The sequence below is a fragment of the Hemibagrus wyckioides genome, linkage group LG16, assembly GCF_019097595.1.
Source record: "Hemibagrus wyckioides isolate EC202008001 linkage group LG16, SWU_Hwy_1.0, whole genome shotgun sequence".
In the NCBI taxonomy this organism is placed as follows: domain Eukaryota; kingdom Metazoa; phylum Chordata; class Actinopteri; order Siluriformes; family Bagridae; genus Hemibagrus; species Hemibagrus wyckioides.
Window position 1 is genome coordinate 1,986,894 of NC_080725.1, and position 23,489 is coordinate 2,010,382.

At 41.3% G+C, this 23,489-nt stretch overlaps 1 protein-coding gene across 3 annotated transcripts in view; it reads left to right on the plus strand.

The window, feature by feature from the left end:
* slc12a2 (solute carrier family 12 member 2) overlaps positions 1–23,489 on the plus strand; it is a 66,052-nt gene that overhangs the window by 19,337 nt on the left and 23,226 nt on the right. For all 3 annotated transcript variants that reach the window (XM_058412638.1, XM_058412639.1, XM_058412641.1), the window contains exons 2-13: positions 8,862–8,981; positions 11,073–11,148; positions 11,605–11,700; positions 15,284–15,423; positions 15,543–15,653; positions 15,743–15,851; positions 15,934–16,058; positions 16,148–16,232; positions 16,928–17,082; positions 17,179–17,286; positions 18,902–19,025; positions 19,114–19,215. In XM_058412638.1, coding sequence (XP_058268621.1) covers positions 8,862–8,981; positions 11,073–11,148; positions 11,605–11,700; positions 15,284–15,423; positions 15,543–15,653; positions 15,743–15,851; positions 15,934–16,058; positions 16,148–16,232; positions 16,928–17,082; positions 17,179–17,286; positions 18,902–19,025; positions 19,114–19,215 — 1,351 coding nt within the window. The remainder of the gene's footprint in view (positions 1–8,861; positions 8,982–11,072; positions 11,149–11,604; positions 11,701–15,283; positions 15,424–15,542; positions 15,654–15,742; positions 15,852–15,933; positions 16,059–16,147; positions 16,233–16,927; positions 17,083–17,178; positions 17,287–18,901; positions 19,026–19,113; positions 19,216–23,489) is intronic.

A 23,489-nucleotide genomic window follows, 5' to 3' on the forward strand; every position in this document is an offset into this window, starting at 1 on the left:
ATCGGACAAAGTGACATGCACCGAGTGTGATATTTAAAGCAAAGGTATGTGGTGTAGTGGGACTGGACACAGCTCTGATCAGACCCAGGTGGTCTCGTGTTGAATTTCTTCTTCGGCCCGGTTCCAGTTCAGCGCCTTTCTCTCTCGGACACGTGGAGTTGAGACGGGGGAGAACGGAGAGGAAGCAGAGCTTTCTTTTTAGCTTGGATCAGTTATACATTATTGCACTGGGTCTCAGTTCTAGTTTAGGAGACCTGACGTGCGTGCACACACACACACACACACACACACACACACACACACAGGGGATCTGGCACACGCGCACAGACACACATCCAAACACAGACTACACATACATACACACGTGTGTATATACACACACACACAGATGCACAAAAGTTTGTCAGGGGAACTGACACACACACAGACACGCATCCAAACACAGACTTCACACAGACACAGATGCTTGTCAGGGGACCACACACACTCTCACTCTCTCTCTCTCTCTCATTAACACTCCACAGCCTGGTATCCTGAGAGTTCATGTATAGTACATGAAAAAGCCATTATACACTCTCAGTGGACTCCATATGTATAATATATGGTCAGTTGTTTCGTGTGCTTCTTGAACATCCTGTTCCAGATTTAGTTGCCCTTTGGGGAAAGGCTTTTTTTTCCACTGGATGTTGTAGGGTAGCTTTCGGGAGTTGCCTTTTCAGCCACAGGAGCATTAGTGAGACCCTGGCACTGATGTTGTGAGATACCTGCAGCCGATCTTCCAGTTCATCCCAAAGGTGTTCAGTGGGGTTGAGGTCAGGGTTTAGTGCAGGACACTCGAGTTCTTCTGCTCCAACCATGTCTCCATGTGGGTGTGGTTATCTGGACATTCAGTCATGTCAACTGGACTTCTTCAGTCTGAGGGGAGTTCCATGAATTTGTATCCTCCAGGAGCATCGTTACAGGAACAGGGTGGCTGGGAGTGTTCGTTAGGAGTAAGGGGAGTCATTAGGATGTAACGACCCCAGTTAAGGAGAGTAAGGAGTGTGTGTATTGAAGTATTAGTATTCAGAGAATGTTAGAGTCCTCAGGTCTGGCTTTCCTGGTGGACCTGTAAAGAGGTCCTGATCTTTGGGATCTTCTTTTCTGGCAACAGTTTAGGAAAGAACCATATATGGGTATGATTGTCAGGTTTCCAAAATATTTGACCATTTAAAAACCTGGATAAATAACTGAAATGGAGAGGGAGGGTGAAGAAAGCCAGCATTTTTTGGTTTTTGGTTCACAATCTAAACAGGCTTAAGCATGAACTAAATGTGGCTGTAATTTGGTGTGTTATGGCAGTGGGACTTTTTAGGAGCTGAAATGAAAAGTAGTGAGCGAACCACTTAGAAGATAATTGGTAACAGCAAGCAACCCATGTTTTCTGAGAGGGGAAAAAAATGTAATAACCTTCGCAAACCATGCCACTGCAACACCTCCAAGGAGTTTAAAGCAAAAGATGAAAATCTTATAAAAAAACCCCCAAAAGTTCCACTTTTCCAAGTGAATGAAGGTGGATCTGAAAAACATAAACACTAGAGTAAAAATGTTCCACTTCTCAGAGCCGATGTTTAGGAGGTTAAACAGGTTGTGATGTGGTAGCTCTGTGGTTAAAAACAGTGGACTACTGATCAGAAGGTTGTGGGTTCAAATCCCATGACCATCAAGATGCCATTTTTAGGGCCTGGAGCACAAGCCTCAGTTGTTTAAATGAGAGAAATGTTAGTCATGTTAGTTAAATTCTGGTTGTATAATCATTGCCAAAGTCTTGCTAAATAGTGAGACAGATATCAGACAGTGGAGCTTTTGTTTCCATGTCCTGAGAGACAAAAGAATATTAATAAATAAATATTGATTGACCTGAAAAATGTGAACGTAAAATAACACCTTGAACACTCTCTTCTGAGCTGGTGTTTAGGATTTTAAAAGGCCCAAACAGAATGCCCAACTCATTTCTGAAAATGTATTGCTAAATAGTGAGACTATTATAAGCCAAAAGCTTAACTATACTTAGCTACATTATTTTGCCAAAAGTTTTGGGACACCCCTCCAAATCATTGAATTCAGGGGTTGGGCTCGGACCCTTAGTTCCAGTGAAAGGAACTCTTAATGCTTCAGCTTCATACCAAGACATTTTGGACAATTTCATGCTCCCAACTTTGTGGGAACAGTTTGGGGATGACCCCTTCCTGTTCCAACATGACTGCACACCAGTGACCAAAGCAAGGTCCATAAAGACATGGATGAGTGAGTTTGGTGTGGAGGAACTTGACTGTCCTGCACAGAGTCCTGACCTCAACCCCACAGAACACCTTTGGGATGAATTAGAGTGGAGACTGTGAGCCAGACCTTCTCGTCCAACATCAGTGCCTGACCTCACAAATGTGCTTCTAGAGGAATGGTCAAAAATTCCCATAAACACACTCCTAAACCTTGTGGAAAGCCTTCCCAGAAAAGAAGCTGTTTTAGCTGCAAAGGATGGGACAACTCCATATTACATTCATGTGCATGTAAAGACAGACATCCCAGTTTTGACCTGTCTCACAGTCTCCACTCTAACCTGAAAGCCCAACACCTGAAAAACAACACCTGAATTCAATGATTTGGAGAGGTGTCCCAAAACGTCTGGCAATATCATGTATGTCTGTGTCATCTGGTGCATTTCTATGGCTTTTGTTTATTCCCCAGCTATCAGACATCTTTTCTGTTTCTTTCACACAGACGCATCAGTTATCTTGCTCTTATCTACTCTGACATCTTTGCCTGCTGCGTTATATCCTCTTTATTTGTAGCTCACGCTTATAGTCTGCGTGTGCACATGCAAAATGATTGATATGTAGCACAGTTTCCTGATTTGGTTTAAACACTGCTAGGTCATATGTCCCAAAAAATACATTTATATCATAGTATTTAGGTCTGCTTAAAGAATTCCAGCAAAAAAAAATATCAGCATCTCTCAGAAATATGCACCGTGATGTGATTTTATCATGATATGGATGTTATATCGTCATACCGCTCGGCCTCACAGGGTTGTGCTGATTACAGCGTATAATATGCAAGCGATCAGAGGCATGATTGATACTTGACTTGAATGTTCTGTGCTCATTGATAATTCACCGCATTCGTTTAGAACACCTTCATTATGCTCATAAGGCAATGCGTAATGGAACAAGAGCAGATCAGCTGTCCTGCTGAACACCTTCATATTATTATTCTATTGCAACTCATTACGTAAGAGCAGAATTGACTTGGGATGAAGGCCACACTTTTTCTTTTCTTTTTCTTTCTTTCTCCTCCCTGTGTCTCTCTCTCTCTCTCTCCTTCGTTTCCCAGCTATTCAAGATGCGCGGAAGATTACTGTGATCTCCCCAGGCACTGCCAGTCAATGCCGCATGAAGCGTGAATCCGTTCTATTTCAGTCCTCAGGCTTTCTGTCGTCTTCGCTATAGTATGTGAGATTCTCAGTAACGCTCGCACTTATGCTTGTTATCACACTGAAATGCCCGGCTGTGGTGGAGTTATGAACTGTGTGAAAATTGTTCATGTTTACCCTGTGGTGCGTCCTTGCTTTTCTGGAATATAGTAAATCTGTTCCATCACGGAGAGATTTAATCTGCTCCAAGAGAGCTTTAATGGACACAGGATACAAGGAAAGGTACATTTTAGGTAAAAGATTTCTCAGTCAGGGGCAATTGGTGTAAATGAGTGAGCCTTTCTGGATTTTAAAAGACAAGACTACAGTATTAAGTTTCTGTTTGGCATGCACGTCAGTTTAACAAATGTGGATTAGATTTTGTTGAGGGATGGGATGGAGAAGTGAGAGCAGGGCTGATTTCTGTCTAGCCCAGACTGTACATTCATCAGTGAGTGAGTTAAATAACCTCTCAATTTGAACAGTCCTGTTCGTAATGAACAGTAATGAGGTGGATTATTATTATCTTATGGGTTGTTGATCAGAAGATCTGGGTTCAAGCCCCAGCACCGATAAGCTGCCACCGCCGGGCCCCTGAGCAACGCCCTTAACCTCCCCCCTGCTCCAGAGGTGCTGCGTCATGGGTGACCCTGCGCTCTGACCCCAGGCCCTCAAGGATGGGATATGCGAAGAAAGAATTTCATTGTGCAGTAGTGTACATGTGATAAATAAAGGCTACTTAACCTACTCTATTGTCCTTTTCTCCAGGAAATGTCTTTGGAGGAGACACTGAAACATTAAACACACATTGAAGTACAAATTAAGGAAATGACAACTTTAGTTGAGTGGAAAACAAAACTGCTTTTGTATTTATTTTATACTGGATATGCAAAGGAAACATGCCAGACAAAACAATTAGGAATCATGAACGAACCTGCTTATCTGCCATAGGGGTGGGTGGTGTGTGTGTGTGTGTGTGTGTGTGTGTGTGTGTGTGCATAAGAATGATGTGGGACAATCAGTGAGACCTCATGATCTAATGCACTTCTCAACCCTAATGTTGAGGTTTTGCTAGATATTAGATTATAGCCTTCACATTAATATCAGAACACCAGCCGCTACTGAGATTTACACCGTCTCTACTGATGTGGAAAATACACGAGACGGATTGTACACAGGTTTTTGGCCTTGTTCATACTCCAGGCATCGTCTCCAACACTACAAGATTTACCCAGAATAAACATTTACAGACTTTTTGTTTTTTTTCTTTTTTTCATCTCAAAACAGAATAAGGATTGATGCTAGTCTAAGACCAGGTTTAAATCGGGACAGCTTTTCAGTCAGCCTCAAAATCAGTGTAAATATCCTCAACTGTGGCTCAAGGGTGTTGCGCAAGAAGTCCGAATGTTCACAAAGGCACACTTGTGTATTTTTCCACTTTTTCTTTTTTTTTTCTTTTTTTTGTGCACATACATAAATGTTTCCCAATTCCCAGTGTGAGAGGCCAAGCCTTCTCTAATTAACTGCTACTTAATTCCTGGTAGATTGGAACCAAATCCCTACAGTCTGCTTATTTTAACTAGATATTTTGTAGTTGGTTACAACCTTCATTTGTACTTTGAAGTTTCACCTTCAGCTCTTATCGAATCAAGTTTTCTTCCCATGTTCTCTTCTCCTACGCCGCTGCTTACCCCTCCTCACCTGGCGCAGGGCGAGGTGATGACGAGCTCCAAAGCCGTAAAACAAAGCAGCTCTTTCTTCCTGCTTCCCTCCTTCTTAATAGCCTAGTGTCTCTGGAGTAAGGGGAGCTTGGCGGGGTTGTTCATGACGTTATGCATGCAGGTACAGTGCTCATTGTAGACAGATGGCTCAGGTGATGATGCGCCCCAGTGCCCTGGCCACATGCAGGAGCACATGCCAAAGACGCCATGTTTTATAATTCATACGCCTTTTGTTTCCACAGCGTACCTTAATCTGCAGATCTGTTCACAGCCAGTATGATGGAAAATTCAGGCAAATAACATTGGAAAATCATGGTACAGTGGAACCTCGGCATATGAATGCCCTGCCTTATGAATTTTCGCCTTAAGAATTGAAATTTTCATCGGCATGTGAAGCATTTTCAGCATACGAATGAACCAGACCGAAGTTGCGCGTACGTCCGGGAGCTGTTCAAAACATCAGTGGAAAGCCAAGCGAAGTATTTTTCAGTCAGTGAAAGCTGTTGGAAAGGGACAACCCACGATACCAACGTTACCTTCAAAACCTTTTTTGTTCAAAAGCTAGGTGATTTTTCGGGTATTTTGTTGACGGATTGGTGGTGTGGGTGGTCTGTTCTATTTTTAGCCCAAGCTTGGTGACACGACTTCCTGTGAGGACCCTTGACATGGAATGCTAGGCTTGGGTCAGTTCTTTGTAAGCAGCCATACAGTTTACATACGCTTCGTATTGGTAATATTGCTCATGTTTTTGGCCGGATTATCTGCATTTTACATTATTTCTTATTTCCGCAATTTAAATTCCTATGCTGAGTGTTTATGAGCCTGTGTCCACTGTATACTCGGGTTCTGTCCTTTCCTGATGTCCATCTACCACAACCTTCAACTTGTCTGTCCTCAGATGAATTTCTGCTCTCCACAGTTGTAGAGAGTAGCCTTCCTGTTTTTCAGACCATTCTATATTCATCAATAAACTGCAGGAATCCTAGATGTTTTCTTTTGGTTTTTCTCACATTTTCTAAAGAGTTGTGTTTGAAATCCAAGATGATGAGCACTTTCTGAAATACTCACACCAGCCCACCTGGCACCAACAACCCCGCTGTGGTGAAAGTCATGAGATCTTACAGTGAATCAAGTTTCTAATTCTGATTTGTAGTCAAAGCCAGAGTTAATATTTTGATGAATTTGGACTAGAATTTTGAAGGAAAGCTCAACCAAGATAGGAAAAAAAGATAATCAGATGTGGGCATTTTGTCTGTCCCCAGCACTGGACGTTTTCTAGCTGTTTTGTCTGCAAAACTCTTTATAGCTGTCTGCTGACTTTTTACAAATAATGTTCAGATTTTGAGATCCATAACAAAAGATTTATTCTATGGTTCACTGGATATCTGAAAAAAAGGCAGTTAGATTAACAGAAAAGCCAAAGCCAGTTTGATCTTTTGTTTGGATTGAACATGTTCAGAGTGAGGTCAATATAAAATAAAATAATATAAAGTAAAGCTGTTAGAGCAGCGATGTCCAGTCATGCAGCCACTTCATCTTACATGCAGCAGCTTGGGCAGGACATACATTTCTCAAAAAGAAACGAAAACCTCAAGCAAAAACCTAGCAGGTGATCTGGTGCTTTGCGATTCTTGTCTAATGCAACAGGGTTTTCTGAAGAGCCAAAAAGAAGCGTGTGTCTTCACCAAGGTCATTATATCTGCAATAAATAGCAGGTCTCATCACTGTAATGATGGTCTGGGAGTCGGAGGAGATTTACTGCCAGTTAGCTTGCCAACTTCCTTTAAATGAACGAGTGTGGAGGGGAAATTAGCTCTTCTTGTGGTGATATACTTTTGTGTTGCACTTTAGTTTGTCCTTTTTAAACCACACGCTGATATCGAACCATGCCAGCAAATGCCAATACACCCTGAAGGTCACTGTGAAACGTCTGCATCATTCACTAATCAGTAGCGATGTTTCCATCCACCTTCTTTTTTAAATACAGTTTTAAAAACACAAACTGCTGAATGGACATTTTATTAGAAATGATAAAGGAAATGAACTTTCAGCCAAATGTAGACCAAACACCCTTTACGTGATTTTGGAAGACATTTTTAAATGTTGGAGACTCCTGTATAATGATAGAAGTAGCTACGTTAGAAGTAGCCTTGTGTGTGCCGGTCAGGACCGATCACATGCGAGAAGCCTTGGTGAGCCTTGTTTTGACTTATTGTTCAAGGACTTTTATAAGCCGAGAGACTTTACAGGGTGTGATTGTAAAAGAGGCGTCCCCTTCAGTGTGGTTGCCATGAGACAGCTTTATGAGGCATACAGGGCCATCATCACTCGTACAGTAGCTCTCCCTGAGGCATTGGAAGCTCAGCAGCCGACGTCAGAGCATTGTCCCTGCACAGGAGGGATCCTTCCTGTGTTTGACCTTCCGTAGATCCAAGGACAGATAACCTTACGTGCCTGTGTGTGTTTGTGTGTGTGTGTGTGTGACTGACAAAGAATGAAGGACGGAAGTGGCAATGAGGGGAAGGAACCAGCCTGAGGAAGCTGTGAGAGAATGAGAAGAATCCGAGTTATTTTGAGAATTAGTTTGACTGCAGCGTTTATATTAAACACAAACTAGTCCTGATCTTGGAGCTGAAATTCCTGTGTCAGTAGGGATCCTCCTTAAAAATAGCTTTTAAGTATAAGAGTAGGCTTAGTCTGAATATGAATATATACACTGACCAGGCATAACATTTATGACCACCTGTCTAATATTGTGTTGGTCAACCTTTTGCCCTGACCCCTCCTGCACTGTGTATTGACACCTTTCTATCAGAACCAGCATTAACTTCTTCAGTAATTTGAGCAACCGTAGCTCGTCTGTTGGATCGGATCACACGGTCCAGCCTTCTCTCCCCACGTGCATCAATGAGCCTTGACCACCCATGACCCTGTCACTGGTTCACCACTGTTCCTTCCTTGGACCACTTTTGATAGATACTGACCACTGCAGACCGGGAACACCCCACAAGAGCTGCAGTTTTGGAGATGCTCTGATCCAGTGGTCTAGTCCATTTTTCCTGCTTCTAACATAAACTTTGAGGACAAAATGTTGACTTGCTGCCTAATATATCCCACCCACTAACAGGTGCCATGATGAGGAGATACTATATATATATATGTTATTCACTTCACCTGTCTGTGGTCATAATGTCAGTGTAGTGTATTTCTGAATGCGGTGATTACTATGGTTCCCTTTTTTTTGTCTGGATAACTTTACTCACTCGTTTGGCAAATGAATTGCATTACCATACAATTAATTGGTCATTTCATAACATTGCTTTTTGTTTACTTTCAGTATTTCATCTGTCTTTTACTATTAAATCTTATAACTAATATCAGGTACACAAGCTCTCCTTAAGGTCCAATTACATCATACCTTAAATCATTAAGTGTACACTGTGTACTCATGTTTTGTGCTGTAAGGTGTATATAAAGAGATATATAAATATATACCCTTGAGGATAGAAGTGTACACTGCCCAATCCTGTCCACTCCCACAGTGCTTATTGTTTATATTGGCCTGTGTTTTCTGATGGCCTTAGTTGTCAAAATCTAATCAAATCCCATACCCAAACCCATATCACAGATTGTTGTCATTTTATATTTCATGCCATTTTGTTAATAATTAAAACCGCCTCTCATTACAGGAGCCATTTGAGGATGGATTTGCCAACGGTGATGAGCTGACTCCTGCTGAAGAGGCTGCAGCTAAAGAAGCAGCTGAGCCCAAAGGAGTTGTGAAGTTTGGATGGGTCAAAGGAGTGCTGGTAAATGTCTTTGTATACTACGGTGGCTGAGAAGTGCAAAACAAATCAGAAAACACAAGGACGATTCAGACAAAGTGGAAAAGGTAGGTATAGCTTGCGAATGGAATTCTTCCCTCTGATTGGACTAGACATCGGTCACTCAGGTTATACAGGAAGCCCAGCAGTAGCTGCAGCAGTAGAAAGTGGATTGGTGTGTGTATGAACACAGCTCTGCTCTTATAGCACTCCTTACATCCATTCATCCTTACATTCCTGCGTTCTTCAGGTGTGCTTTTAGAGATTACAAACTAATCTTTATTCCATGATACGCTATCAGTATATCCAAAATCACACCATATGAACATCCTTCCTTAGAGGAGCGCTGAATGAGGTCCATTATGTTATAAAGATAAATGTTTATTTGAAGTTGCACTTTTGGAAGAAAATAGTTTAAAGTGAAGACAGAACTCCACACATATACAAGAAATAAAGTTAGATACAAAATTTCCTACTTCCTGTATATCCTGAGTGACAGATGTCTCGTCCAATCAGGGAAGAATTCCATTCGCAAACCATACCTACCTTTTCCGCCTTGTCTGATTGGTCCTTGTGTTTTCGGGTTTGTTTTGTTTTGTACTTTTCAGCCACCGTACTATCCATTTCCAAGAATGTCAGTGAAAAGAGAAAACACTGGAAAAATGCTTTGATGTTTTAATAGATTTTTGATTCTTCACCAGTTCACTCATGTGGTCTGTGTTTTGTAGTTCTATCAATATTTTTCACACTCATGATAAAAGTAGCCCTGATCTTGTGAAGGTGTAGATGAGCCGCTTTGTAAAGTTCTCACTTTTGCTCGTTTCAAAGCAGAAGATATGAATGAGCGCCACTCGCACGCCACTTAAGATTTTTGGCCCCCGGTGGGAATTACACTGCTCATTAGTCCCACTTGTTCCATCTTGCTTGGAGCTGATGCTAGAAGTTTGTGTTATTGTTATTTTAGACTTGCTAATCTTTCAGCAAGCTGGTGCTACTGGGAAATCTTTACACACATGCGGCGTTTAGTCTGGTACGTTCGGCTGCGTAACCAAAACATTTGGTTTGAGCCAATAGGAGCAGGGTGATAACGGTCTGCTTCCAAATGAGCTCTGGTGTGGTTTGATTACAGTAAGAACAAGACTCGATGCTGAAACCACACCGAGAACCTGACACGCCGTGAATTATTTTGCTTGTAGGCAGCGTTTTTTAAGTGAATCGAGCCAAAGGACAGCGCTGTAGTATTGCCTTGTGTTCTGGATATTAGGACCAACAAACAAAAATACGATGCAGGAAACTCATTTAAGCTAAATTTCAGTGCCATCTTTTTCCATGTACTCAGCAAAGGTTTGTTTATATTTTTCCATCGCCTTATATCAGACCAATGGATAAACAGTTTTATGAGGACGTTTTCAGCTCCACATGTCCCTTGGCTAACACTTTTTGGTTTGTTTAGTTATGGGCAGCATGAAATTAAAAAAAACAAACCAAACAGAAAAGGAACAAAAAATACAAATTTCACTTGAGGTTTCAAAGTGGCCTGAGAATCCCTGCTTTAAAAAAATCCTTTGTTTAAATCGTAGAGACAGAGAGAGACAGAGAGAGACAGAGAGAGACAGAGAGAGACAGAGAGAGACAGAGAGAGACAGAGAGAGACAGAGAGAGACAGAGAGAGACAGACAGACAGAGAGAGAGACAGACAGAGAGAGAGACAGACAGAGAGAGAGACAGACAGAGAGAGAGAGGAGAGCATGCTTTTAGCTAAAGCTTGACTTGTTAAGTGCAAGAATAATCTCTGGGTTTTGTAACTCTCTTTATTTTGACATGTGCAGGCCATGCTTCCTCTTGTTAATAACATCATCCTAATTTCCACCACCTCACTCTCCAACACAAAAAACAGATACTAGATCAAGGAGATGTGGGGGAAAGGGGGCATCAGACAGCGTTCGTGTCATATCTGATGTCAGACATCATTCCATTCCAAGCGCAACACATCATTGTGGATGTTCCGGTTTGGGGAAAAGGGCTTTGCTTGGTTGTCTGCATTAAAAACCTAACCGTCATCCTTCCTCTGCGCAGGTTCGCTGCATGTTGAACATTTGGGGTGTGATGCTCTTCATCCGCATGACATGGATCGTGGGCCAGGCTGGAATTGGTAGGTTTCGCTGTCTCTGTGCAGCTCTTGTGAATTAGTGTCTTAATTCACACAACCTCCATGGCCTTCCATCACCGGTCAACTTTCAGCATTCTCATGCTTAGTGTTTCTGCAAGGTGGCACCTGCAGCTAAATGTCAAACTCACAGCCATTTTCCAGAAACCATTCCAAGGTGTGAATCATTGGAAGCTGCACAAGTGTGAGGAGTGTTTAATATGTGTGCTGATCATAAGAGCAGGAATGGAAAACATTCAAGATTATTTATCATGGTTTGAGGTTGATAAAGACATAAAGGTTATACCTTTCTTAGTCTGTTTTATATAAATGTGTGTGTATTTAATTTATAACCCCTGACAGATCTTTTAAAATTCCTCAACCTTTTTTTTAAAGGACTTTTCCTTCAATGCTTTAAGATACTAGTATGTGACTGTTACTTTCTCCCCCCCCCCCCCACAGTGTGCTCTTGCATCATCATCTTCATGGCAACTGTAGTGACCTCCATCACGGGCTGCTCCACCTCTGCCATAGCGACCAACGGTTTTGTGCGAGGAGGTATCGAAGTGCACTACCACACCACCAGCAGGATGTCGTTTCACTTATTCTCTCACTATAAGAGCTTATACACCAATCAGCCGTAACATTAAAACCACCTGCTCAATATTATGTAGGTCACCAAAAACAGGTCTGACCCACAGCTCTGGACTTCACAAGACCTCTGAAGGTGCACTGTGGTATCTGGCATCAACATATTAGCAGCAGGTCCTTTAATTTATGTAAGCTGTGAGAAAGGGCCTTCTTGGATTAGATATGTTTGTTCAGCACATCCCAAAGATGCTCAGTCGGATTGAGATCTGGGGAATTTGGAGGCCAAGCCAACACCAATAACTCATCATGTTTTTTGCAGTGTGCCAGCGAGCATTGTCCTGCAGTTTGTAAGAAGAGATGGTACATGTCAAGGTAACATCCACATGAATGCCAGGACCCAGTGGTTTCCCAGCAGAACACTGCCCACTGACTCTCCTGGTTGGCCTCCTTTCCAAAGTACATCCTGGTGCCATCTCTTTCCTTAGATAAATGATTCATGGCACTCTGTCATTCACACGATGCACAATAAAACGTGATTTCACAACATGCCCACTTCTTACATTGCACCATTTGTTCCTAAGTCCAGTTCTGATGCTCACATGTCCATTGTAGGTGCTTTTGGGGGTGGACAGGGGTCAGCATGGACACTCTTTACCAATCTGTGGCTATGTAATGTGCTCTATGTGTTCTGACACCTTTCTACCATAGCCAGCATTAACTTGCTCAGAAATTTGTGCTACAGTAACTCTTCTGTGTGATCAGAACAGACTGGCTAATCTTCACTCAGGTTCACTAACCTACACACATCAGTGAGTCTTGGGTGCCCATGACCCTGTCTCCTATTCACCAGTTATCCCATACTGTATACTGGGAACACCCCTTAAGACCCGCTGTATTGGATACCCCACATGACCTGTAGTCTCTGACCCACATGTCTAGCCATCACATTTTGGCTCTTGTCAAAGTTGCTCAGATTCTTACCCATTTTTCCTGATTCTAACACAACTTCAAGAACTGACCGCTCACTTGTTGCCCAATACACCGATCAGCCATAACATTGTGACCAGTGCCAGGTGAAGTGAATAAGACTGATGATCTCCTCATCATGGCACCTGTTAGTGGGTGGGAGTTTGATGAAGGACCAAATTGTGATGGCTGGACCACTGGATCAGAGCATCTCCAAAACTTCAGCTCTTGTGGGGTGTTCCCGGTCTGCAGTGGTCAGTATCTATCAAAAGCGTCTTTTAAGTCCTGTAAGTTGCGAAGTGGGGCCTCCAACATACAGGATCTGCTGCTAACATCTAGTGGATCACAGTATGTTGCCTCAGTGGGTCAGGGCTGTTTTGGCAGCAAAAGAGGGACCAGCACAATATTAGGCAGGTGCTCATAATGTTATGGCTGATCGTTGTATATGGGAAGTTAAACTTCATCAGTTGCCATTTTAGATGTAGCACAAATATTTTGTAAAATTAAAACCTCTTACACGTTAAAGTGACTTCTACCCCATCGTTATAATCCAGGAAATTTAATTATCGTGCCTGAAATTCAGTAAATTTATCCCACCGTGTCGTCACGTCTTCCTGAAGGTCAGGGTATTGCATAAGCACCAGCATGGGCGTCTGAAGTTCACGTACAGAATTAATAAACCCCTGCCTTTTTAGCTGATGTGTCCTTCATACATCATACACACCAGGTCATACTGCTCCAAATTACACTGCCCTCTGTGCTGACGGACAAAAGTGGGGTAAAGTGTACGTTTACTTTGTGGCATGTGATAAGGATATTTTCATAAGGCGATGTATTAATTGAGGAAGTGTTTAGACTTGGAGAGCAGGAGAAAATGTACTGGGCAGACGAGACAGGGTGAAATATGAGAGGGGAGTGGGTCACGGCTGAGGCTGGCCGACGCTGCACTAATGGGGAGATCATGAGAAGGGCATAGTGACCTCTGATATACCTGACCACAGCCAATCCCATTCATAATAGAGATGCACATAACATGGCTGCCTCTAACGTACTATTTATATAAGATAACATTTCCGGATATACAGTATGCCTGGTAGGAAGTGTTGCCAAATGATTAGGTTTACACAGGCCGAGCGATATTTATATGAGCGAGCTTTGTAGATGCTGGGAGTGTTAGCAATGTATGTACGGTCATTATATTAAACATGACCGTAACATATGAGATATAGATTTATCTGTGCTAGGAGATAACACTGATGATCTCCTCATCATGGCACCTGTTAGTGGGTGGGATATATTAGGCAGCAAGTCAACATTTTGTCCTCAAAGTTGATGTTAGAAGCAGGAAAAATGGACAAGTGTAAGGATTTGAGTGAGTTTGATGAAGAGCCAAATTGTGATGGCTAGACCACTGGATCAGAGCATCTCCAAAACTGCAGCTCTTGTGGGGTGTTCCCAGTCTGCAGTGGTCAGTATCTATCAAAAGTGCTCCAAGGAAGGAACAGTGGTGAACTGGAGACAGGGTCATGGACGGCCAAAGCTCATTGATGCACGTGGGGAGAGAAGGCTGACCCGTGTGATCCGATCCAACAGATGAGCTACTGTTGCTCAAATTGCTGAAGAAGTTAATGCTGGTTCTGATGCGGAAAGGGGTCAGAATACACAGTGCAGGACGGGTCAGGGCTGTTTTGGGAGCAAAAGGAGGACTATCACAATATTAGAAGTTTTAAAACATCGTGTAGGTTATATTTACAACCATGGATGGCATTTTTCTGTTCTGTACAGTATCATTTATTACAGTAAATCACTTCCAAGCTTTAGCAGAGGATTGAATTTAGTGATTTCTTAAACTGCTATTGGTATAAGGCATAAATCTCATAAATTGTCTAGCTCCATTCTGCTCCACTTTCATCTTCCTGCATGCTCAGTGTAACTATAATTATTTACACCATGACCCTGACCTCATGCCCCAGCCTGTGACTTGCTCACTATGACTCGCCTGGAGGAAGAGGAAGCACATGGAGTTTTAGTTTGTGGGAAAATTCCGTGGGTGTTGCCGAACGTATTCTGTTGCAGAAGTCTGAAACAGATACTAGTCACTTTTTTGTTTTTGTTGAACATTTGCTTTCGCCATGGAAGTGTAATCATATCCATAGCAGGAATATTTATATTTTCCAACATTACTGTGCAATCTGTTCATCCATCAGGTTAGGGTTTGTGTGCACTGGATCGGTTTCTGTTTCAAGTCAGGACTGAAACCTACTTGGAGAAATGTTTTGTCTTGGACATTTCCTTGTGCAAGATGTTCAAACTCTTATTAAAGTTGAAGGACAATAACAGAGTTTGGGCTTTAATCAGATCGAACAATTAATGCTGACTGATGGCGCTTACAGAGGAGAGGTCTTCTCATACTGCACCAATCGCTGCTGTATTTATTAATCCAGCAGGACCTAATTCTTTTTATTTATCCAGATATTTCCACGTCATAATACTGGGCTTTGTTTTAATCTATGAGCCAAGCTACTGTGTTTTTTAAACTTTCCAAGGTGGGGTTAAAGTTCACTAATTTTTCTTTGGTTTGTAGGAGGGGCATATTATTTGATATCCCGAAGTTTAGGCCCTGAGTTTGGTGGCTCCATTGGCCTCATCTTCGCTTTTGCCAACGCTGTGGCAGTGGCCATGTACGTTGTAGGCTTTGCTGAGACTGTTGTTGAGCTCCTTCATGTAAGTTGTTGATATTTCTTTTGTTTAACAGTTAAATTTAGCTGTACAACTGTATAGTAGTAAAGGATGGATAATTGATTGACCTATCTGCTATTATTTTTTTTCTAATTTTGTCACAGGAGTCTAATCTGATCATGCTCGATCAGATTAATGACATCCGAATTGTTGGAATCATCACAGTCATCATCCTCCTTGGGATCTCCGTGGCAGGCATGGAGTGGGAGGCCAAGGTGAGACGTTTTAACCTTGATTTTATTTTACGCAGAAACAACACGTATGAGAAAAGAAACGATTAACCTTGTGCTTTTTTTGCTCACAGGCTCAGATCTTCCTGCTGGTCATCTTAATCACTGCCATCTTCAACTACTTCATCGGCACTTTTATCCCCATTGATTCAAAAAAACCACAAGGATTCTTCAGCTATGATTGTATGATTTTTAAAACAATTGCAGCTCTAAATACTCCTCATAAAGCTTTTCTCCTCTCACATCTTCCTGTTACCCTTTTCAGCTGGGATCCTGGTGGAAAATTTACTGCCAGACTTCAGAGGTGAAACCTTCTTCTCAGTCTTCGCAATCTTCTTCCCTGCAGCTACCGGCATTCTGGCTGGTGCCAACATCTCAGGAGATCTTGCAGTGAGTCTCTGAAAAATGACTGTAGACAAAAATTTGCTGCCAAAAAAACTGGCAAAGTATTTGTATTATGTTTGTTTTTTTTCTTTTAGGATCCACAAATGGCAATCCCAAAGGGAACTCTGTTAGCCATCGTTATCACCGGCATCGTCTATGTAGGTGTTGCTGTAAGTGCAGGTAAATGACATCGAGGGGAGTTTGTGTTTTTTCCATATGTATAAATGAAGGTGTATAAAATTTTAATATTCACTATATTGCCAAAAGTTTTGGGATGTCTGCCTTTACATGAACATGGTGATATGGAGTTGTCCTGCCCTTTGCAGCTATAACAGCTTCTGGGAAGGCTTTCCACAAGGTTTAGGAGTGTGTTTATTGGCCGTTCCTCTAGAAGAGCGTTTGTGAGGTCAGGCACTGATGTTGGACGAGAAGGTCTGGCTCACAGTCTCCGCTCTAATTCATCCCAAAGGTGTTCTATGGGGTTGAGGTCAGGACTCTGTGCAGGCCAGTCCAGTTCCTCCACACCAAACTCACTCATCCATGTCTTTATGGACCTTGCTTTGGTCACTGGTGTGCAGTCATGTTGGAACAGGAAGGGGTCATCCCCAAACTGTTCCCACAAAGTTGGGAGCATGAAATTGTCCAAAATGTCTTGGTATGAAGCTGAAGCATTAAGAGTTCCTTTCACTGGAACTAAGGGGCAGGGTCCAACACCTGAACTCAATGATCTGGAGGGGTGTCCCAAAACTTTTGGCAATAATGTATATATCTGGATGTCCAACTGGAATGTCCACTGTTAAAAGTGCAATAATAATTGAATATTTTGGATCTCCAGGAATGACCATTTTGACATAATGTTTATTTTTTATTAAAAGGAGCTTGCATTGTGAGGGATGCCACAGGTTTGAAGGTCAATGAAACGTCTCCAAACTGCACTAGTGCTGAATGTGCATTTGGTTTCGATTTCTCCTCCTGCAAGACTTTCAATACAACCGAAAGTTGTAAGTATGGACTCCACAATAACTTTCAGGTAAGACTTATGCCATAAGTGTAAGTACTGGTCAAAAGAATACAAAAGCTGTTTTTAAATGAGCTGAAACTAAATACCCCGTGTTTTCTCCAACAGATTATGAGCGTGGTGTCGGGTTTCGGCCCCCTCATCACAGCCGGCATTTTCTCGGCGACCCTCTCCTCTGCCCTGGCCTCTCTGGTCAGTGCCCCCAAAGTGTTCCAGGTGGGTGTCTAACTTCCTGCTGCTACATTCACATATTACGCAAGTCTTTCTTTATTTATATAAATATAACAACGGGGAAGAATTACATTTCCAGTTTTTGGTGTGTAAAAGTAATCAAGCTGAAGTGAACTCAGCTGTTGGTGTACTTTAGGTGAATAGTCAGATATCTGCTTAACATGATTTGCCTTAAAGTTGACATAATGTTGGCAAAATGCTAGTGACAATAGTCACATCCGAAGCGAGGCGGTGACGGAAGTGTCCTTTTTGGAAACGCTGTGTTGCATCACAACCTGACAGACGTGCCATCAGCACAGGAAGCATCTGCTCAGTATCACAGTTTAACATGACATTGTAAAATTCATGCTCCTGTAACCTGAAGCAGACACGACGCTACATCATCAGTTAATAATTCAAAGAGACTCCATTTTGGAAATGTTCAAGAAGGGACGTACATTTTAGGAATGGAGGTATGTGATGGTCTGCGGGGGAAAAACCCATCAGGTGTCACTGTGGCTCAGATGCTCAGATTTTTCAACTGTCCTTGTCTTAAAAAGAGAATCGAAGAGGTCTATAAAAATAGACCAACAATAGAATTTAACTGAACAGCTAGGAAAGGTGGAAAAATATACAGCAAATGTAAATGATATGGAATATGATCAATGTTATTAATATTATATAAATAATCCAGTGCGACTGTTATGAATTGCAGTGCAGAGGTGTGTAAAACAAATTTAGTCATTTGACACAACAATGTTAATAAAACATGAATACATGTATATGCTTTTCGGAGGCGAGTGGACAGACAGGTTGCCAATACTTTTGATGGCGAGTGGACAGACAGACAGACAGACAGATAGATATTCATCCCAGTGGGGAAACTTACAACTTCCAGCAGTATCGACAAACATAGATAATAAGGTAATAAATATTAAAAAATACTAAAGGTAATAAGGTAATGTGTAAAATCCTGTTTTAGTAGGGTTTTCAACCTGTGCAAATCTGAATGTTTTGAAGAGTCGTGTGCAAACCGACAAGTTGGGTGCCAATGCTTCTAGAGGTGAGTGGAGAGGTAGGGTGCCAATGCTTTTGAAGGCTAGTGGACAGATGGGGTGCCAATACTTTTGGTGGCAAGTGGACAGATAGGGTGCCAATGCTTTTGAAGGCTAGTGGACAGATAGGGTGCCAATACTTTTGGTGGCAAGTGGACAGATAGGGTGCCAATGCTTTTGGTGGCAAGTGGACAGATAGGGTGCCAATACATTTGGTGGCAAGTGGACAGATAGGGTGCCACTGCTTCTGGAGGCTAGTGGACAGATAGAGTGCAAATACTTCTTGGAGGCAAGCGAATACATCACCAGAATACACATAACCTACTTCTCCTCTAAGTGCTGAGTGTTTTGATTTGTCACATGTGTATGTTGGTAATTTTGCGATTCCACATAACTTTGTGGTTGACGTGCACGTGATGTCACCAGGATACACGCCACACACGTCTTATTTTGGTTGGTTTGCACTGTGTAAAAAAAAAAGTAAAATAAATGTTTTCAGAAAGCTTTCTTACTCCTCGTATTTCTCTCTGTCTCAGATATAGTGAAATTCTTTTATTTTTCTTCAGGCTTTATGCAAAGACAACATTTACCCCGGCATCGCTGGATTTGGGAAAGGTTATGGCAAGAACAACGAACCCCTGCGTGGTTACTTCCTCACGTTCGGCATCGCCCTGGCCTTCATCCTTATTGGTAAGCTAAAAGTTTCCTACACTAGATTAAGGCAAATTAAGCCTTATGTTTAAAACCATCTTCTGAAAGTGTGTTCTGTTTACTCCAGCTGAGCTGAACGTCATCGCACCCATCATTTCTAACTTCTTCCTGGCCTCCTACGCTCTGATCAATTTCTCAGTGTTCCACGCCTCCTTGGCAAACTCTCCCGGTAAGACTTGTTTGTGTTAGCCAAGCATACAGTGTGTTTTTGGATTGGAGTGACTTAATTGTTGAGACAAATAAAAATCACATTGAGTTCTCACATAACATTTTGACAAACATCTAAGGGATAAAACATGAGTGGACCACACCACACTGATCATTTGCTTCAAACAACATGCCCTGAAGGCTTTTATTGCAGATTTTTATTGTAATGCTAACAATTTTTATTAATAGTAAATCTTTGATTTTTTTTATCCATTTAGAGTTATGTTTGATGTTGCAGAACAAGTTAGTGCTCGTTATCTCTTACATGAGGAGAAATTACGCTGGCCGAGAAGTGCAAAACAAATGAATAAATCCAAAAACACAAGGACGAATCAGACAAAGCGGAAAAGGTAGGTATAGTTTGCGAATGGAATTCTTCCCTCTGATTGGACGAGACATCGGTCACTCAGGATAAACAGGAAGTAAGAAATTGTGTATCAAACTTTATTTCTGTCTTCACTTTTAAACCAATTTTTTCCATAGTGCAACTTTAAATCTTTTAAAGAAAATAACAAACATATATATTCATCTTTATAAGATAACTGCTGCTGTGAGGAAGGATGTTCATATGGCCTGATTTTGGATATACTGATAGTGTATCATGGAATAAAGATTAGTTTGCGATCTCTAAAAACACACCTGAAGAACACAGGAATGTTTGGGAGACCAAACTATTCCAGATTAAAGGATGTAAGGAGCGCTATAAGAGCAGAGCTGTGTTCATACACACACCAATCCACTTTCTACTGCTGCAGCTACTGCTGGACTTCCTGTAGATCCTGAGTGACCGATGTCTCGTCCAATCATAGGGATGAATTCCATTCACACACTATACCTATCTTTTCCGTTTTGTCTGAATCGTCCTTGTGTTTTCTGATTTTGTTTTGCACTTCTCAGCCACCGTAATAAACGGACACAGCCGTTCCCTCATCAGCCTACCCCGGTTTTCTTCCTCTCAAATTAAATAAGGGGAAAAAAGAAAAGCAGCTTATTATGTTACCAAAAACCTTTCCCATGTCAGAAAGCTTAAAGGAACAGCTTTACCTCTGACTGTGGAGTCGATATAAATTGTTTAGTACTATAGAATCTATAATCAGAACATGTTCATTAATTATTAACGAGCAATATAAAGTGCCTTTTGACCCCAAAACCCAAGCAGGCCATGATACAGAGTCAGTATGATTTGGTCAGTGTGGTATCAGATTCCTGGTGACTAACTTTGCCATGACGTGTGGCTGCATTTATTGTAGTTTCACCCTAAATGTGAGATACAAGTGTTTTAGTTTTTCAATTTTATTCAATTTATTTGTATAGCACTTTTAACAATGGACATTGTCTCAAATGTCTTGAGCTTTACAGAAGAATAGAAACCTAGAAAAAATGATAAAGTTTAAAGTTAAATTATTTATCCTTCTTTACCCCATTACTTTTAAAAAAGACCTTTAAAAATGTTATCTTCTTTAAACATTAAAAATCTTATCTTAATTTAGGATACAGTTATAACCTGAAAAAAAAAACATACAGTATATTTATTTACAGTAATTCAGTCAGCATTGATGAACTTGTGAATATTGGAATAAGAAAAATTCGGTTTATTTCAGATTATAGTTTAGTGTTCTAATTTGTGTAGTGAAGAGATATATATATATATATAATGTGTGTGTGTGTGTAATAGAATGACCTTAATTGTGTTATGTGTCTATATGGATCACTCGTATGAAGAAGTTTGGGTTGTATAATGTATGTAAAGATTCATTCACACACAAATATGAACTGGTTTTTAAAAAAATCCCCTGGTCTTATTTACCTTATATCGACCCTCTAGCCATTTCTCCCGTATATAATCAAACCTTTCAGATATTGTGCATAGCAAAAGAAACAGCATCTGATAAAATGACAAAAGTGAGTTCAATGTTCATTATATGTTGTCTTCTTTTTTTTTTATTATCATTGTATAGTATTACAACTGTATTTTTCTTACAGCAAAGTGTGTAATATATGACTCAACCCAATGACAGCATTTTATCAGTAAATAATACACTGATCAGGCATAACATTATGAGCAGTGAGAGGTCAAGTGAATAAGACTGATGATCTCATCATGGCACCTGTTAGTGGGTGGGATATATTAGGCAGCAAGTCAACATTTTGTCCTCAAAGTTGATGTTAGAAGCAGGAAAAATGGACAAGCGTAAGGATTTGAGCGATTTTGATGAAGGGACAAATTGTGATGGCTAGACCACTGGATCAGAGCATCTCCAAAACTGCAGCTCTTGTGGGGTGTTCCCGGTCTGCAGTGGTCAGTAGCTATCAAAAGTGGTCCAAGGAAGGAACAGTGGTGAACCGGTGACAGGGTCATGGGCGGCCAAGGCTCATTGATGCACGTGGGGAGTGAAGGCTGACCCGTGTGATCCGATCCAACAGACGAGCTACTGTTGATCAAATTGCTGAAGAAGTTAATGCTGGTTCTGATAGAAAGGTGTCAGAATACACAGTGCAGGACGGGTCAGGGCTGTTGGGCAGCACCAACACAATAGTAGGCAGGTGGTCATAATGTTATGCCTGGTCAGTGTATATTACAATATTGTTTTTTAATATGTAGTTTAAAAAAAAAAATCAAAAGAAGTGTCAGAAATGTTGTATTTGTTTTTCAAGCATATTTTAAGTACACATTTATTCCTTGTGTAAAGAGGTTTGTTCTTCCTCCAATACCAAAGCTCTAGAAGACCACCAGGTATATCTCCTCATTCTAACCCTGACGTTTATTTGTCCACTGTTCCATGCACGTAAAGGGTACAGGGTACAGTTTTATTTATTTATTTATTTATTTTCTGCAGTATTTATTGGAGAACAGTAGCTCTGTCTCTCATTCAGCTTCCAATTTATTCATTATTTTGGAGTAGCCACATGTACCCTTTATGTCATGTATCCTTTCTAGTATTTTTGTGTAACAATTCAGCTGCTTGACTTTACTAAAAATCCCATTAGCCTAGCACTAGCTCCTTGTCAGAGAATCCCATTTATTTATTGTAACCTCTCTCTCATATGTATCCTAACTGATGCTAACTCCATTTTAATACAAATCTGTATTCATGCTTATGCAAATTTGTGGCACTGATGCATTAAAACCCGTCTCAGTCTGATGACACGTTTGTTGCATTTATTGAAACAGGTAACGAAACGTAAGATTCCTAAGTCTGAACCTTTATGAACCATATATAAGGATCTACCAGCTAGAAAGAAAGTGGAGTTTTAGGACAGGACGGCTTAAAGATCTTCTTTAGTTTTATAACAGCAGCAATGAATCCGTGTCCTGAATAATGAAGAAAAAAAACAAATATGAATGTGTTTAGGGTCATTTCAGTCAGAGACCGATTTAAAGAGGAAGACATTTGAAAGTAGTTCAAAAAGTGATTCACAATTAAGGTAGGAAGACACCTGAACGTTTTCAGCACCATGTTCAGTGAAATAGTGCTGCATTGACATCCTGAAGAGCAGCTGAACCAATAAACACTAGCCGTGAACACTTCAGCATGGATCAGCAGGCTGTATAACTGTAAATAGTTAATTACACATTTTTACAATAGAACAGTTATTTATACAATTATGTTGCCTGTTTATACCTCTGTTCAGTTATACCAAGACATTTTGGACAATTTCATGCTTTGTGGGAACGGTTTGGGGATGACCCCTTCCTGTTCCAACATGACTGCACACCAGTGACCAAAGCAAGGTCCATAGAGACATGGATGAGTGAGTTTGGTGTGGAGGAACTTGACTGGCCTGCACAGAGTCCTGACCTCAAGAATACCTCCATAGAACACCTTTGGGATGAATTAGAGTGGAGACTGTGAGCCAGACCTTCTCATCCAACATCAGTGCCTGACCTCACAAATGCACTTCTAGAGGAATGGTCAAAAATTCCTAAACAAACTCCTAAACCTTGTGGAAAGCCTTCCCAGAAATGTTGAAGCTGCAAAGGATGGGACAACTCCATATTCCATTCATGTGCATTTAAAGGCAGTTGTCCCAGTTTTGGAAGGGCTCACAGAACAGTTTTGGGATGAATTAGAGCGGAGACTATCAGGTTGAGGTCAGGACTCTGTGCAGGCCAGTCAAGTTCCTCCACACCAAACTCACTCATCCATGTCTTTATGGACCTTGCTTTGGTCACTGGTGTGCAGTCATGTTGGAACAGGAAGGGGTCATCCCCAAACTGTTCCCACAAAGTTGGGA